Below are 18,031 nucleotides of genomic sequence, written 5' to 3' on the forward strand. Positions count from 1 at the left end.
GCGGGTCCTAAAAGTCCTAGGCAGGGCTAGAGCCGGGAGGGGCGGGACTCGAGGCAGGGGCAGGAGCTAAATAAGATCCGGGCAGGGGCGGGGCCTGGTTGTTTTAGGACCCAACTGCTTCTTTGAGGGTACCGGGGGCGGAGCTCAGTGGGAGTCGTGAGAGGGCGGGGTCTTACGGTGGGGGCGGGGCCAAGTGGTATCTGAGTGGGCGGGAACTGTCTGGGACGAGCACGGGGCGGGACCGAGGCGGCAAGCCGGCCCACGGAACCGGCGCGGGCGGGCTGCTGAGGTGGCTGTCCCCCGCTCAGAGCTGCGGCTTCTCGGGTCGAGCCCCCGATGGAGGCCGAAGCCGTAGATACCCCTCCGGGCCGAGTGGAGGCGGCGCTCAGCTGCTTCTCTTTCAACCAAGACTGCACGTAAGCCACAGCTCCAGCCCCCTGGCCAGGGAAGTGGGGGACAGAATGTCGCCACCAAAGGGTGTTGTCCTGTAACGCAACTGGTGGCTAGCCGGGGCCTGAGAGCCGACGGTACCTCGGCGGGGCAGCCTGTGTCGCGGCGTTGCTCAGCAGTGGGGCTTGAGCCCACCCAGACGGCTGCCAGCCAGAGCCTACCAGAAAGAGGCAGCCAGGGTGACCCAAAGAAGTCAGCAAGAAGGGCGGAGGGGGACCTTGAATGTGGGGGAGGGACTTGGTGTAAGCCACCTAGTGACCGAAAGGGAGATCAGGGACCAAAACAAAGGTGAGGGTAGGGAGGAATCTGCTACTTGACTCAAGAGGGAGGATGCAAGAGTCCGGAAGATGGGGAAAACTTTACCATTTGTCCTTGAGTATCTCAACGTGGCATTTGGGCAGGGCCTCGGACAAACAGCCAGCCTATCCCTGTAGCCCGGCCAGCCCCAGCACTGGTCATCTTGGCTGGTCCCTTTGGCCGTAGGAAGCTTTTCTTTATTTACCTTTCTGTGTTTACTTACTGTCCACCCAGTCTCAGGGAATCTCCTGTAAGCTCAGGAGCCCTTTCTCTGCCCCAGACGGCTTCCCATCCCGGAAGCAGGCTCTCCACCCTGTTGCTTTTTGTTGAGGCCCACATTCTGCCTCAACACTTTTGGGGCTAAGTGCTCTGGTCAAGAGAGAGTGTGGCTCTTGGGGCAAGCAACATGGAGAATGGAGACCAAGACAGGGTGTGATTCAGTCTCTTCTATTTTCTCAAGTCTCTCTTATTGAAGGGAATTCTGAGGTATTTATATACACAAGCAGGAGAACACAGGTGAAAACACTTTACCACGTGCACCATACAGCTGAGGTCACTAAACAGCAAAACAAGCTATGTGGGATAAACAATATATTTATCAGAGTGTGCTTCAGCTGTTATAGGCTTTTGACAACCAAGTCTTTCATCAGGGTATATGGTTCCAGATGGCTGCAAAGTTGATCTAGCCGCTTTCTACTAAAGTCGGCTCCCAACAGCTTTTTAAGTGGATTTTTAATGTTTCACTATGATGGTCAACATTTAGACTTTGGTCCATGAACAAGGGTTTGCTAGCCTGAGTTGTAGGCATCTGAAGGATTAAATCTTAGACGCAAACTACTGTTTCCTTCCCTGTTTTTGTGGAAGTCAGCCTGGGGACCATATGGAATAATCTCTTTGGAATGTGGAGCCCTGAGGCATGAGAGCAGAGATGACCACTTCCCAGTGTCCCACTTCCGGCTGTACCAGTTTCTGCTCTGTTCCTTGTTTGGATTCAGCTTCAGGCTTGTGCCTTGGCTGCTGCTGGCTGAACTGTGCTAATATTGAACATTCATTCGTTGGTGTAATTAAGGCCATAAGCAGCCCTGGTTTTCATTCCCTTTGTGTTTCTGTTTGGAAACCCCTGCTCTGAACAATATGTCTTTGTTTGAAAAATCTGTATGTGTAATCATGTAATCCAGTAACTCGACAGCTTGTCTAGATGAGTGACTCTCAGGCTGCCTCTGACCACAACCCACAAAAAAAAAAAAAAAAAAAAAAAAAAAAGGACATCTTACAACATCTCCCAATAGCCATAGACATGTAATAGTCACAAACCATTAAGTGTGGTACCCTGTGGTATTTTCTTGGTATTTTGTTCTTGTTTTGTTTTGAGACTATAATCCAGACAGCCTCAGATTCCCTAGTAGATGAGGGTGAATTTCAAATTCTGATCCTCCTGTCTCCCGTCCTGGAATACTGAGATTACAGGAAGTATCATCATACTGTTTAATCAGTGCTGTCGATGGAACTCAGGGCTTTATACATGCCAGACAAATCCGGCCCCATTTTCTTGTGTGGGTGGGTGAGCAGGGTGGGGGTAGAGGGGATGTAGGGTACCAAGCATAAGACCCAATGTCTCAATCACCCTGAGCAAAGACTCTACCACTGAGCTATATCCTAGCCTTCAGGCACCAAAATTAGTATGTCTTTGTTTTTAAGGCTGTTGTAACCTGTTGAGTTGTTTTGGGGGTTATCTTCTAAAATGAGACTTAGATGCATGATAGAATAGATAAAATTCTGAAGTTTTGTAAGAAACTTTTGCAAGAGTGTTCTGTTGCACTGTCTGTGAAACACTGTTCAACAGAATGTCTGTTGAAATGCTGGACAGTGTTTTCCTTCTCAGGAGGGGGAGGTGATTTACTTACAAGTAGTAAAACATCTAAATTACACTTAGTGATATTATTGGATTTGGAAAACAAATGCTGTTGTCTACTCTAGTTATTAAATAGTACAGAGAAGCAGCTGGATAAGAATGCTGTCTTTCAAAAACCCGTAAGGTGCTTTGAAAGTTGATTTCCTCTGTCCCCACCGTCAGCTCTGCTTTTCTGGATGAAGTCTCTGCTGGGCAGCTCTGCCTCGCCTATAAATAAAAGGTCTGTCACAGTCAGTTGCTTGGAGCCGTGGAGGGTATGACATTGAATTTTAAAATAAATCATCTTCCTTGCTGGATCCATTTAGGTGAATTGGTGTGTCTTTCTCTATATGTGTGGGCTGAGTTGGAGCTCTAGTCTTTCTAGAGAAGATAGATAGAGAGTCAGGTGCCAATGTTCACCACACTGATGCTTTGTAACTGGGCTAGACACGGTAGCTGAATTCTAAAGCTTGGACAGTGCTTGGGAGTTGTCTCCAATTCTACTTCTATGAGTGAGTAGTAATGAGAATTTTGTTTTTCTAGAAAGGTCTTACAAGATAAAAATAAGATATGAGGCCAGGCAGTGATGGCACACGCCTTCAATCCCAGCACTTGGGAGTCAGAGGCAGGTGGATTTCTGAGTTCAAGACCTGCCTGGTCTACAGAGTGAGTTCCAGGACAACCAGGGCTACACAGAGAAACCCTGTCTTGAAAAAAACCAAACAACAACAACAAAAGACATGAATTTGAATTCCTTAATATGGAGTCTTTTCTGGTTTTCTGGTCACAGAGCAGTCATTTAAAACAAAGGAGTGATCTCCAAGCCCCTTTCTCATAAATCTCACCCTTCTGAGCTGAGTGTGTCAGCTTGTGAGGATCCCTAGATACTCCTGAGGCAATCGTAAAAAGACCACTTTAACCCACAACCTCAGAGGCGGCATGAGTAACAGAGACTCTTTTGCAAGCATAAAATGAAGAAACAAAGAAGAAACCCATTTGTTCCGAAATCAGGATTTGCGCCTGACACACATGATGGGGTGGGTAACACATTGGCCAAAGTGTGCATGTGAAGGTCAGAGAACAACTCTGGGGAGCTGGACCTTCTCCTTCCACCTTTACATGGGGTCTGGGGTTCAAATCCAGATTACCAAGCTTATTGTTGAACCACTTCCCCAACCCTTGACACCCACTTTAAATTGTTAAGTCTTTTGGTTGGTTTGTCGGTAGTGTTTTGGTGGGACTTGTTGTTTTCTGTTTGATGGGGGGGGGGGGGGTTGGAAAGAATTGCTTTGTGCATCCCTGGATGCCTTCAACTAACTGGAGATCCTCCTGCCTCTGCCTCCCCTCCCGAGTGTTGGGATTACACATCTCCTTAGTTCTGTTTTAGGGCTCTGCAGTATCTTTTCTCCTTACTTGCAAGCGTTACATCTTCAATTGGCAACTGAATGCATCTACACCAATAAGAAGAAACTGAAAATCAACCTCAGGGCTGAGGCTGCTACTAAGTTAGATGTTTGTCTAGTAGGCATGAAGCTCTGGCCTCCATACCAAGCGTATTTTCAAGACCAGCCTGGACTACATGAAAACTCTGCATTAGGAAATAGAAACCTGAAAATAGTAACCACTCTAGTATATTTTAGAGTTCAAAGAATTCCCCTTGCCTACTTTTTCAAGTGCTAGTGTTTGTTTGCAGTGCTGGATGCCAAACCCTCGTCCTCCAAGGTTGGAGGGCTAAGGCCTAGAACCTGCTACCTTAAAAGCTGATAGTAGTTTCTTGTTCCTACATCCCAGGAAAGAACAAATGTTTGTATAGAAAAGGGAATTTTGGAGGTGGGGGGGATCAGGCTTGCCTGTCCACTGAGCTCCCTTGACATGTGGACAACACCTGGCACACACCTCTAACCCTGCATATTCGTGAACACATCACACATACACATGTGAGCATGTACACATACGATGATAACTCACCCTCCGGTAAAGGTCTTTTCAAACAAATGACAAGGCTATCTCCCCCAGGCGTCGTGGAGGTGTAGATACAAAGACTTCCTGAACATTCCTTTTTTTCCTATGCTCACCCAGCTGGGAAGAGAAGATTTATAGGAGCTTTAACATTTTCCCTGGTGACAGAGCCCAAGCAGTTTCTGTCTCTTAAAAGTCGCCTTTGACCTTTTCCCTTCATGAATGTCTGCCAGAACATGCTTTGTCTTGAGTAAGTTATCAGAGGTCCGAGCCCTGACCTGTTTACCTGAACCTCAGCAGCCCCTGGAGGAAAGGGATGCGGTATCTGTTGTCATTCCCGTGTTGTCCTTATCTTCCTCAGATCCCTGGCGATTGGAACCAAGGCCGGTTATAAGCTGTTTTCTCTGAGTTCTGTGGAGCAACTTGATCAAGTCCATGGAAGCAGTAAGTGTGTGTGTGTGCACATAAGGATTGTTGTGGGGATATGAAATCCTCTGTCTAGATGTTAATCTTTCTTTCTTTCTTTTTTTTTCCTTGTCTTAATTTTCTTCTTTTGGAGTCCTGGGGATTGAGCCCCAGGGCCTCTTAAAAGCACTGGACCACCAAGGCTACACCCCAGCCGTAGACTTCAGACTTGAGCCTGACTTCTGTCTTAGCCATCAACCTAAAGAGCTGGTGTTGTGCAGATTTGAATATGGGCCATTGTCTCCTCTTGTGTAAAAGCCACAATGGAGCTCTTATGGAAATTTGGCAATAACTTGGGTGACATTTTCTTCTTTGTAAGAAAGCCCTTGTTTGAAATCATATTGTTGACACCTTTCTATATATCTGTGCTCATGGTGACCAGTTTATGGCATTGTCAACCCAAAGGCATTGTCTCTTCTTTTGGCTCTCACTGCCCCTGTAGCCTGGTGACACTGTTCACTTAGTAGGGACATGTTCTATATGTTTGAATGAAGTAACATGAGCGTATCAACATAACCCATATTGAAGATGTTGAAGTATTTCTAGTGAGTATGAAGAATAATTCCACTCAGAAATGTGACTGTGACTTTTCTCAGGGGTAATAATGTCTGCTGTTGCCATAGTGACAAGTATTTCACCTCTGCATTTTCTGAAAGAACACAGTTTGGTAAATAATAATTGGGGCTCCTAATTTCTTTACTTTGTATTCACTTTTGATCTCTGCGTGTAACAGAGATGTGTGTGAGAGAGGGTGTGCACCTACCCTCCACCTTATCTGAGATGTGTTGTTTGCCATTGTGTATCCTGGGCAAACTGGACCATGAGCTTCCAGGGCTTCTTCTGTCTCAACCTCCCATCTCATAGAACACTGGGGGTCTAGACCTGTGCCACCACATCCAGCTTTACATAGGCCATAGGGCTTTGAGCTCAAGTCTTCATGTATGCAGGGCAAGCACTTTATCCACAGAGCCATCTCTTGCACCCTTGGCCCCTAATATATTTGCAAAATGTTGTTATTATCATATCATTTTGGTGAATATTTTACTGTGAAGTATGTCACATGTCATACTTCCAGTGGGATTTCCTATAAACAAACAAGAAAGACACTTGACAAGATGGCCTCAGAAAGTCACCAAAGGCCTGTCTGTCATATTCTGGTGGCTTACTGCTATTCTTCCCTTCTGAGTACAGACATGTTTTCTTGCACCAAATATGGTGGTGCACACCCATAAAACCTGGCATTCATGGGGCTGAAGCGGCAATATCAAGAGTTCAAGGCTAGCCTGGGTTATTGAGCAAAATTCTGTCTTAAAGAGGGAATGTGGCAATGTGGCTTAGTGGTAAAGTCGTTCAATGCCAGGCTTCACAACCTGAACTCATTCCCCAAGACAATGGTGGAGAGAACCGACTCTTGCAAGGTTTCTTCTGACCTCCACTATGTGTGTTGTGGTATATGCACATATACAGTCAGTGTGTGTGTGTGTGTGTGGTAATTATACTATATGCTATGGTGTTCAAGGTGGCTCTGGAGTCTCAGTTATTAGCATATTCTTTGCTTTAGGTATTTGGGAAGGTCTCTGGGAGTGTTATCCCTGGAGACAGTTAAAGCTTGCTGTTGGGGCCAGGGTGGGGTCATTACTGATGAAGGGTACCCAGTAGCAAGACCCAGATCCTACTGTAAACTAGCCTGTGTGGTACTCAGTGTTACAAAGGCCAGTCTTTCCCTCAGGGGACATCCGTGTGACCTCACCTCTGCCCCTTCCCCCTCCCTAGATGAAATCCCTGACGTGTACATTGTGGAGCGCCTCTTCTCCAGCAGCCTGGTTGTGGTGGTCAGTCACACAAAACCTCGGCAGATGAACGTGTACCACTTCAAGAAAGGCACTGAGATCTGTAATTACAGCTACTCCAGCAACATTCTGTCTATTCGGCTGAACCGACAGGTGAGGAGATGGGACACCCCCACCCCTCAAGGTGTCTAGCCTTCTGCTAATTGGAGCAGAAGAAAACCATCTCTAAAGATGAATGTCTTTGGGTTGGCTAAATGTCTCACCAAGCCTGGTCAGCTGAGCTCAGTCCCCACCACCCACATGGTTGAAGGCAAGAACTGACTCCTGCAAGTTGTCCTCTGACCATTGCATACATGCAAGAGGTGCATGCACACACAGACAGAAATAAAGAAGTGTAATCAAAACTTTTAAGATGAACATCCTTGAGATATAGCTCAGTTGGTGGAAGGCTTCTCTGGCACCAGATCCTCAGTTTGATTCCCCAGCCCCCACAGACAGAGCAGCATGGTGGTGTGAGCCTGTGGTAGCAGGAGAAACTCAGGAGGGAGCCGGTGATGGCGGCGCTCAGAGGAGGTAGAGGCAGGAGAGTCAGAAGGCCATCCTTCTTGGCAATGTGGCAAGTTTGAGCCTGGCCTGGCCTATACGAGACCCTGTCTTTAACAAAAACAAAAACCAAGTCTCTAAAGCAAGAATCAAATGCTGAAGGTAACGTAGCAGAACTTTTAACAGCAAACTTGGGATTGTGGGCAAAGTATAAAGAACATGTCCTCTGTGCCTTTTCCCTCGTCATACTGGCTCATGGTCTCTGTCAAGCATGGCCATTGCCTGGCCAAACTCACCGCCTACTCTTGGGGCAGGTCAGAACCTGCACATATAGGTTGGGTCTCTGTCCTACCAACTGCCTCAGGACATCCTAAACATGCTCTTGGCCCAAGGCAGTAAGATTTATTGTGCACAGTGGTCTTGCCTCTAAGAATGGCATACCTGAGACTAGGGTGTGGTCCCCCTGGGTCAGCTCTTAAATCAGTAGGTGAAACTGACCCTCTGCTCTCATGTGGCCCTTCCTAATCAGCCAGCTCCTCGGTTTCACGTTTCTGCTTTTGTAGCTAACACCCACCCCTTCCCTGGCACACAGGGGAACCTAGGACATCATAAATGAGAGGTCTGTCCCTGAGCTAGACCCACAGTTCTCCAGCTAGCCCTTAAGCATGTATCCCTCCAGTGTTTTCATTGCTGAAAGGAACTACTCTCATCTCAAATATGCAATATGCCTTTTTAAAGCATTAACACTTAGGATGTGTTTAGTGTGTTAGCTGTCTCCCTAGAGTGACTGAGTTTTACGTCCCCTGAGAGCAGGGGCTGGGGTGGTTCTGTTCATTGCTATGTAACCTGATGGGAGAGAGCTCCTGAACATTGTTTCCTGCCTGCCTGTTAAATAACTGGATAAAACCAAGAGGCACTGCCTGGGACAAGCAGTTACCTACTCTGTTCAGTGTTCCCAGTGGCATTCCTTGAGGACAAGTGGTTTCCTCCTCCTCCTCCTCTTCCTCATCCTCTTCCTCATCCTCATCCTCTTCCTCATCTTCTTCCTCTTCTTCCTCCTACTCCTCTTCTTCCTCCTCCTTCTCTTCTTCATCCTCTTCCTCATCCTCATCCTCTCTTCCTCCTCTCTTCCTCTTCCTTCTCCTCCTACTCCTCTATCTCCTCCTCCTCTTCCCCTCCTCCCCCTCCCCTTCCTTCTTCTTCTTTTTGAATCTGAACTATTAAGTGCTAATCAATAACTTTTAAAACTTCTCTTTATTTTATGTATGAGTATTCTGCCTACATGTATTATGTACCACATCTGTGCAGTATCCAAGTAGTCCAGAAGAGGGCGCTGGGCCCCCTGGAATTGGCGTTACAGACATTTGTGGTCTGCCATGTGGTTGCTGGGAACTGAACTCAGATCCTCTGCAAGAGAAGCCAGCACTCTTAACTGCCAAGCTATCTCTCCGACCTATGATTGGTTTTTTTTTTTAAATAATGAGACCAAATATGTTGTTAAGTCTCTGAGAAGGAAAAGATTGTTACTTTTGTTGTGTTGTTGAGATGGTCTCAGTCAAGTAGCCAAGGCTAGCCTGGAACTCAAAGCAAACTTCCCCCAAATGCTGCAATTACAAGAGTGAGCACCACACCTGGCTCGTTGCTTTAGCCAATCAGCTATTTTAACTGAGGATCCACTGAAGTTCATAGAAAACAGCCACAGAAACGAGGGAGGAAAACCTCAGTGGCCAGGAGCAGACGAGAGGCAGGAAAGAAGCGGAAGTCTTAGTAAGAGAAGGGAGGGCAGCTTAAGAATTTCCTACTTGAGGGATTTTAAGTGGGGTTCTTGGCTCAAGGGTGTCCTCGGGCCTGTTGCAAGTTTTGTTGCAGAACCTTCCAGCTTGTAAGTAGTAGTATCCATTATATGACAGCCGAATTCGGTTCTGGTACCTTGCCAGCTTTCTAAGATGACATAGTCAAATGTTATCCCAACCAGAGCTCTCAAGTAGTGCCCGTGGAATTTGCTGGTATGATTTCGCACTTCCTCTCAGGTAGTCTCAATGGCGTGAAGCAAGGAAGGACTGCGCCTGTGTCTGAGTCTGTTAGACCTCCGGCAGCACCTCCACTGCCCAGAACACCCAGTAGCTTCAGGTCCTCACTCCCGTCCTCCAGAGGACACGGGTATAGGCAGCCACATTCACAGTGCCCGAGCTAGCAGCAAGCCCAAGCTAACGGCTTGCCTTCCGTTAGCCTAATGGTTCTAAACAGTCCTAGTGCCACGACCCCTTAGTATACAGCTCCTCACGTTGTGGTGACCCAAACCATAGCGTTATTTTCATTGCTACTTCTTAACTGTGACGTTGCTACAGCTATGAATCATAATGTAAATATCTGATGAGCGACCCACAGGTTGAGAGGTGCTGCTCAGACTTTTGTCTTCCAAGATGGCTTGAGGCAGATCGGGAAGGGGGGTTGGTTTTTCTTTTCTTAAAGTTGCCAGTCTTTGGACTTAGTTTTTGGCTTAGGAGATTCATCTGGCGCAAGGGAGCTCTTGCAGTGCCCGCAGAGCCACCTGCTTAGGGGAAAGGCAAAGGACACAGGATAGGCGTGTGTCTTTGTTAGGGTTTCCATTGCTGTGAACAGACACCATGACCAAGACAACATTTAGTTGGGGTTGCTTTATGGGTTCAGAGATTCGGTCCATTATCATCATGGCAGCATCCAGGGAGGCATGGTGAGGGAGGAGCTGAGAGTTCCACCTCTTGTTCCAAAGGCAAACAGAAGACTGTCTCCCAGGCAGATAGAAGGATGGTCTCAAAGCTCACCCCTACAGTGACACACTTCTTCCAGCAAGGCCACACCTACTCCAACAAGGCCACGCCTCCTAATAGTGCCACTCCCAGGGCCAAGCATGGATTCAAACCAACCACCACAGCATGCATTGCTCTACAGTAATCAGCCTGCCCATGTCAGGTCTTCAGGCATGTGGCTCCTTTCTAAAAACAGGGAAATGATAGATTTGTATAAGAAGTTACAAAGAAACAAAAATCCATGTTTCCAAACAGGATACTAGTGCACTCCTGTAATCCTAACACTCAGTAGGCCACTGCGGGAAAATTGCACATCAAAGGATAGCCTGGGTTATATAGAGTGCAATTCTGTCTCCGAACAAACAAACAGGACCCTTGTTTTCAGCGCCAGGAATACAGCTCAGCTGGTCTATGAATGCTTGCCTACCCTGCACAAAGCCCTGGGTCAGCCCCCAGCGCCACAAAGAGCCAGGTGTGATGACGCATGTCGATAATCCCAGCACTGCTGAGGTAGAGGCAGGAGGATGAGAAGTTCAAGGCCATTCTCTGCTGTATAGCAAATTCCATGGAAGCCGAAGCTGCAATGAGATCTTGTCTCAAAAACAAATACACTCGCACAAACCAACCAAAACACATACCAAAAAAAAGAAGAAAAGAAGGAGAAGGAGAAGGAGAAGGAGAAGAAGGAGAAAAGGAAAGACCCACAAAACCCCAAGGGCTAGGAGACAGTCCATTGGGTAAGCATCCTTATGCTATGCCATGAGGGCCTGAGTTGAACTCCCAGCCAACTATGTAAAATGCTAAACATGGACACACACACACCTACGCTTATAACTCTAACGCTCTGGGAAGCCAGAGACAAGAATATTTCTGGGGTCAGCTGACCTCCAGCCTAGACGAAAAATTCAAGCTCCAGATTCAGTGAGCCACCCTGCCTGAGAACAACTAGATGAGCATGGTGGCGAGGGACACCCGACTTCCTTCTTTGGCTCTGAATGTCACCCTCACGCACATGTGTGCATGTCCCACACATGTAACCACTTCACAAAATCCTACATATGCAGAGAGGAAAGGTGCTCCGGAATCCTGGTATGTCCCATTTTCAGTTAATGTCACTCCCATTGTGTTTAGTGCAGACGTGTATTTTCTTGAAGAGATTGCTGGATGTCGTTAGCTTTGGAAGCTTTTATGGTTGTTTAACCGTCTGCCTCCTGTTGCCCGACTGGTTGTTGATTGGATTGAAGCCTTTGAGGCTACATCGTGGTGCAGATTCTTTAATTATCTGACTCTTTAATTGATAAAAACGATTAATTACCTATAAGACATAGAATGAAAGAGTGGGCTGGGGGTGTAGTTTGTCGGAGTGTTTGCCCAGGATGCTCGAAGCCCCAGGTTCAGTTTCCAGCACCACAGAAAAGCAGAATTGGCGACGTACACCTGTAACCCCAGCTCTGGGAAGTGGGGGTGAGACATCTAGAAATTCAGAGTCATCCTCAGCTACATAGGGAATTTGTGGCCAGCCTGGGCTATCAGGTGAACTATAATGATCAGCTAAGGCAAGGTGGGTGTGCTGAGCAGTCTCTAGCTTGTACTTGTCCTGGAAGCCAGCTCTTGTGGGACTCAGGACAAGTACCTCCCCATTCCCTTCCTGCGTTTCCTGTTTCACTCCCTTTGCGTTCTTGTCTCTGACCTGCATGGTGATGACCCACTGGGGTCCAGATGAGTGGCCCACAGAGCTGACAGCACTGCAATCATGCTGTTCAGGTCAGACTAGCCTGAAGGCAGTGACGTTCCTACAGGATGCACCTGTCAGGGCCTCCCTCTCCTGAGGACTGGGTGCAGGGCTGGAAGGGGATACCAGGGCCTGTCAGAAACCGAGAACAGAAACAAACACAGAAAGGATAAAAACAAATCATGGTGTGACTGGCAAGTGATCAGGTGACTGACTACTTTCCAGAGACGTGGCAATGTCTGTCACCCATCTTGAAATTTTATTTTAAAGTGAGTTTTTAAGAACTGCTTTCTGTGTATGAATGTTCTGCCCACATTTATGTGTGTACCACATTCATGCAGTGCTCAAGATGGACAGAAGAGGGCGCAAGGTCCCCTGGAACTGCAGTTATGGACAACTGTGTGCTATGTAGGTGCTGGGAACTGAACCCAGGTCCTCTGCAGGAGCAGCAAGAGCTCTTAACTGCTAAGCCATCTCTCCAGCTTCCCTTTTTTGAGTTTTAAAGTGTGTGTGTGTGTGTGTGTGTGTGTGTGTGTGTGTGTGTGTGATGGGAGATGTGCATGTGCCTCAGAGAACACGTGAAGGCCAGAGGACAACTTTGCCTGTGGAGTTGATTCTCTCCTTCCATCTCTACGTGGGGTCCAGGGGTCAAATTCAGGTCCCTTTTCCCACTGAGCCATCTCACTGACCCCAACTTTGAGATCTAGTTAGAATCTTCTTTACTTCTCCTACACAGCTTTAGCACTGTGGCCAGAGTTTTAATTAAAATTGAGAAGAGTGCCTGCAGGTAGGGTCAGGGTGGGGGGAGGGGCAAGGTGTCTCAGCACTGTTGTCCCAGCTTCTCGGGTATCTGAGGACCATGAGTTCAAAACATGCCTGGGCTACAGAGTAAAGCTGAGGCTAGCCTTAGTAACTCAGTGACACCCTATGTCAGAATACAAAATACAAGGCGGGTGGGGCGTGTGGCTTAGTGGCAAAGCAGCTGCCTATGATATGCAAGACCCTGGGTTCAATCCCTAGAAAAGAGTCTCCCTTTGTTGAGAAAACATGGCTTTCCTGGAAGAGGGTCTGCAGCCTTTTAATAATGTTTAGTTATCTTCCCTTCCTGCTGATGGGAAGCAAAGCCTCACAAACTCTTGAGTTATCTCTTGGGTCTTTGTACAGAGACCTGGACTGGTCCTTGGGGGACTGGTGCTCTTCCAGGCTTAGCAACACTGGCCTTGGGGAAACTGAGTCAGGCTGTGCAGGGGCAGGGGCAGCTACTAGGGACATAGAAAGAGCTGTTGAAGTGAGTGCCCTCCCAGGACCTCCACATAGCACCCACCCCTCCACTTGCATGGTGCTGCATCCTCATCACAATGCTTTGAAGACAGGGCACCACCTTGGGAAGACGCTCTGCATCCAACACACATTCCTGAGGAGGAAGAGAGTGGTCTGCCATAGTGGGATGAAGAGCCTGTGAGAGGGTCTATGCCCAGACTTTAGGGGTGGGAATGGGGGACCTGGGAAGGATATCTTCATGGGGCTGTGGGCTGTGAGGAGTGAGGTCTAAAGAGGCGAGTCTAGAGAAGAGTGGGAGGGGAAAGGCCCTGGGATGGGTCATCTCATGTGAGGGTGCCAAATGCTTCAGACCAGATCTCAGCTTTTTCATATTTTGAGATATTTACGCAGACTTACCAGATCTGAACAAAGCCCAAGACTTGGAGCACCATTGCTCAGACTTCACTGGGGCATTATGGAGGTTTTGAATTAGTGATGCACCACCTGTATGGAGACAAAGGGATAAAATCGAAGATTTGGCAATGCAGAGAATGTAAAGAAGCTTGTGTAAGAGGGAGAGCCCAGTCACCAGCACTGAATGTGGGAAGGGAACAAAAGAGGCTCCCTGAACTGTCTTATTCTAAGGAGGTGGGAGGAGGAAGGGGGGAGAAAGGAAAGAGCGTGAAAGAAGGGAAGAAAGGAAGGGAGAGAGTGAAGGAGGGCGAGGGAAAGAGGAAGGGAAGGAGAAGTGGGAGAGAGGAAGGGAGAGAGGGAGGGAGAAACCGACAAGTGAAATTTAGGATCTCATATTTTAAGCATCTGCTGAACTAAGGTGGGCTGTGTCTGTTTCCGTTCACAAGCAGGACATTCAAAGGGCTTCCTTAATGTTCTTCCTCTTTTAGGCATGAGTCAGGTGAGGGCTGAGAGGAAGTGGGCAAGGATTAGAGAGCCCTTCTCATGGGCTCTGTTAGGGAGGCTGATGGCTCTGTCTCATTACAGAGGCTGCTGGTCTGCCTGGAAGAATCCATCTATATCCACAACATTAAGGATATGAAACTATTGAAGACCCTCCTGGATATCCCCTCAAACCCAACAGGTGAGCCCCAGGAATAGACCCGAGCCCCTCTGCTCCCCAGGTAAAGATGATTCCTTCATTCCCAAGCTGCGTTCTCACCGAGCCTGGCAACCCGAGCCCAGGGTTTGCTTTGGGGGTCTTTATGATGTTTGAGTTGAAGAAGTATTTGAATGGTGACAGATTCCAATTATGAGAATCTGCGGTCCTTGCAGGAAGGCTGTGCAGCCTTCCTGGGAGCCCACAAGAAGCATCCTTCTTCAGAGACCCAAGTAAACAGATGGGCCAGGGCGTGCCAGACAGATGCGTGGGCGATTCCATGTATCCAAGGTTGAAAGGTGTTTACCCCTAATACTTTTTTGTGACTGTTCATTACAGAGTGGGTGTGATAATTAGAAGCAGGTTTGGACTTGGTATGTCTGCATGGTTAATTAGCCAAACTACAAAGAAGGTGTTTTTATTACATGATTTTTTTAAAAGTATATTTCTCAATTTGGGTGATATGCTGGAATACTGAATTTGGTTAAAGTCTCGAAACTTAATGTTGTACATTAAGTTTCTGGCGGTTAGGATTGGAGGAGCTTGTATGTGGTAGGATGAAGTCACAGGTGATTGACATCTTACCAGTTCACTGAGCTGAAAGTGAGAGTGAGTCTCTCCATTGTGGTGTAGATGGACACACACACACACACCCCCAGAGCAGTCTGTGTCTCCATCTAACAACCCAGGTTAATATTTATAAGTCTATAGTTAGAGCACGTACTAACTATACCTGTACTCACATGGTGGGTCACAACTCTCTGTAACTCCAGTACCAGGGGACCAGACACTCTCCTCTGAGATCAACAGGTACCAGGCACATACAAATATGTAGGTGTAACATGTACACGTGCAGGCAAAACATTCATACACATAAAATCTTAAAGTCTAAAAAAAAATTCTAATGAAAAAAATTAATGTTTAATATAAAAGCCGGGTTCTAACTCAATGTCACCAAATGACGTTTTCATTTTACTGTAAGTTTCCCAATTCTGTGACTTTCGATGAAATTTCACAATCTGTGTGGCCCACACGAGTGGGCTTGTGAGCCTTGGTTTCTTTGTTGGTAATAAGAATAATGAGATAACAGCCATCTCACAGCCTATGCTGAGAATTAAACCAGGCAAAGTGTGTGAAGCTGGCGGGCCCTGGGTTTGCTGCCAAATCCTCCCGTGTCCCCTCTCCCTCCCTTCTTGATGCTATAAATGCCCCTTGCTGTTGATATCAGGACTGTGTGTGCATATGTGGTTCTGGGGATTAAACCCAGAATCTCACACATGCTTGTTGATATATTCACTAGCACCAGGCTACTCCTGTGCCCTCTAAGTCTGGAGGCTGGAGCTGGAGAGATGTCTGGGTGGTTAGAACTCACTATTCTACTAGGGACCCATGTTTAGTTCCCAGTACCCACATGATGGCACACAACCATCCATAACTCTAGTTTCAGAGTATGCAGCGCCTTTTTCTGACACATGCAGTACACATACATGCAGGCAAAATACTCATGTGCATAAAAATAAATAAATAAAAATGAGTTTTGAAAAAGATGTTGAGGCCACCATAAAGTTGTGAGAGAAGCTGGGAATGCTGGTGGTGGTAATGTGGTTGGCTGGCTACCCAAACCTGTCTGCTCCATCCCCAGCACTGAAAAAGAAAAGCATGAAGTTCACGAGTTAATGGCTTTGAAGCACACTTCACCAGAAAGGGAGTCAATGTGGAAAGTTACCATTTTAGGAATGAAGGGTTGAACCAGTCTAGAAGAACAGTTATCATAAAGGTTCTAGGTGCCCAGTGCCAGCCAGGCCCCAACAAGGACAGACAAAATCTCTGCTTACCAGGAACCCAATCCCAGCTTATGTGGGCCAGTAGAAAGCAGAGGCCCTAGCAGCAGGGTCTGAAGGAGTGAAGGTGCCCTCACTGTAACAACGCAAAGGAAGCTACGTATTTGGGGTGGGTATTTAAAAAATCCCCGGATCTGGGCAGAGACCCAAGGAAAGGGCCTGAGCTGCACTTTGCTGGTTTGGGAAGAACGATCAACACACAGAAAGCTATGCTGCACCTTGGCTCTCATCTCTCTAAAGAGAGCATACTTGGGGTGCAGCCAACCCATCTCCTGCCTCACACTCTTTCTTGGCCGTTCTGGCTACAGGTCAGAGCAGCTTCAGCATGGAAGTGCAGCCCACCATAAGAAAGGAGAAACCACTCTTACTCTTAATTTTAATCCAATAAGCAGACATGTGTCCCGCAATAACCGAATGAGTCCCAAGAAGTGTGACGTTTGTTGGTTTTGTGATTGTGCGAACCTCACAGTCTCCTTGTGCAAACCTAGATGATGTAGCCTAGAAAACTCAGGCTGTAGGGTGAAAACTGTTGTGTAGATAGTCTATCCTTGGCTGGAATGTTGGTGTGCAGTGTATGATTGTGGTCGCTTCTCTGCAGCCCAGAAAACTCATTGGTGGCCTAATTTTTGCAGTGAGGTTAAAAACAAAACAGAACAAAAAAGAGAGTTGAAAATGAATTAAAAGCAAGAGGTTATTTGTGCTCTAGGTGAAAAGGAATATGTCTTGTTTGTTTGTTGAGACAGGGTCTTACTGTATAGCCCAGGCTAGCCTCAGACTCTTGATACGCCTGCCTCTGCTTCCTGAATGCTGGGATTACAGTGTACAGCCCAACCCCTGCCAAAATAGAATACTTTTATCTTAAGAAAAGTTAGACACAGGAGTGGTGATACACACCCATAATTCCAGCTCTCAGGAGGCTGAAGCTGGAGGATTTCCTGTGAGTTGGAGGCCAGTCTGGGCTATAGAGTGAGTTCCAGGGTGGGTAGAGCTATATAGTGAGACCCTGCTTCCTGCCCCTCTGCAGAAAAACATGAAAGATACTTTCTGGGTCTCAGATAAACATTACAATAGGATTCATGGATGTGTTGATTCATCTAAACGACGAGGGGCAAGTTAACCACAGCACATCCATTTAGGTGCCTAATGTCCTTTTAGACCAATGGCCCAAAACAGTCTCAAATCCAAAATGCACAGCTGCCACCATTGCTTCCTCTGAACTGCCTTTGCATGGCAGTGAACTGGGGTGACGGCTTCTGACTTGTGAGAACTGACAGCATGTGTGAACAACACAGGGTCCTTTCTGTGTATGTCTGATCAGCCAGCCCCACTCTCTAGTCCCCTTCATCCCAGACTGCAGCCCCTCTCAGGACAGCACATCAGTTTCATCAGAGGCCTGTGTACTGGGAAGAGCATGACTCACTGGATGCCCAGGGCCTTCTTGTATGCATGCTTTGTCTTGTTTTCTATGGAAACACTGGCCTTACCACACAAGCTCCGAATGTTTCCGTCTAGGGGCTGAGGGTCAGTAGGAATATAAGGAATTCCCTGCTTGTTTGGTGCGCAGTGTCTAAGGTGACTGTAAATTTCCTTCCTTCTCTCTCTGTCTGTGCCATGCCAGTTCCCCTTGTGTCAAAGATGACAGGCTGTTTCCTTTAAAGAGTTTGGCCAGACAGAGCTGAGAGTTAATTTCCTGCCAGCCAGCAGTCTGTGTGTGCCCTGAGCAGTAAAGAGTAGAAATCTCCATGGAAACCCTGCCAGTGGTAGAACAGCTGGATGGGGTGGACGGCCCCAGACTGACCACCTCAGACAGACAGACTGACCATTTGGACAGACAGACTGACCACCTCAGACAGATAGGGGGAATGTTCAAGATCACACATCCCTGTGCTCACAGAAGAGAGCC

General features: G+C 47.3%; 1 protein-coding gene across 2 annotated transcripts in view; it reads left to right on the forward strand.

The window, feature by feature from the left end:
- Window positions 1-227: 227 nt before the first annotated feature.
- The window catches only part of Wipi1 (WD repeat domain, phosphoinositide interacting 1), a 37,559-nt gene continuing 19,755 nt past the window's right edge, over window positions 228-18,031 (forward strand). Inside the window, exons 1-4 of one of the 2 annotated variants that reach the window (XM_076935557.1) lie at window positions 228-416; window positions 4,959-5,041; window positions 6,836-7,005; window positions 14,176-14,272. In XM_076935557.1, the coding sequence (XP_076791672.1) occupies window positions 337-416; window positions 4,959-5,041; window positions 6,836-7,005; window positions 14,176-14,272 (430 nt within the window). In that variant the 5' untranslated portion in view covers window positions 228-336. The remainder of the gene's footprint in view (window positions 417-4,958; window positions 5,042-6,835; window positions 7,006-14,175; window positions 14,273-18,031) is intronic. The other variant, XM_034505660.2, reaches the window with a different exon arrangement.

This window comes from Arvicanthis niloticus, chromosome 6 (genome assembly GCF_011762505.2).
Source record: "Arvicanthis niloticus isolate mArvNil1 chromosome 6, mArvNil1.pat.X, whole genome shotgun sequence".
Classification (NCBI taxonomy): domain Eukaryota; kingdom Metazoa; phylum Chordata; class Mammalia; order Rodentia; family Muridae; genus Arvicanthis; species Arvicanthis niloticus.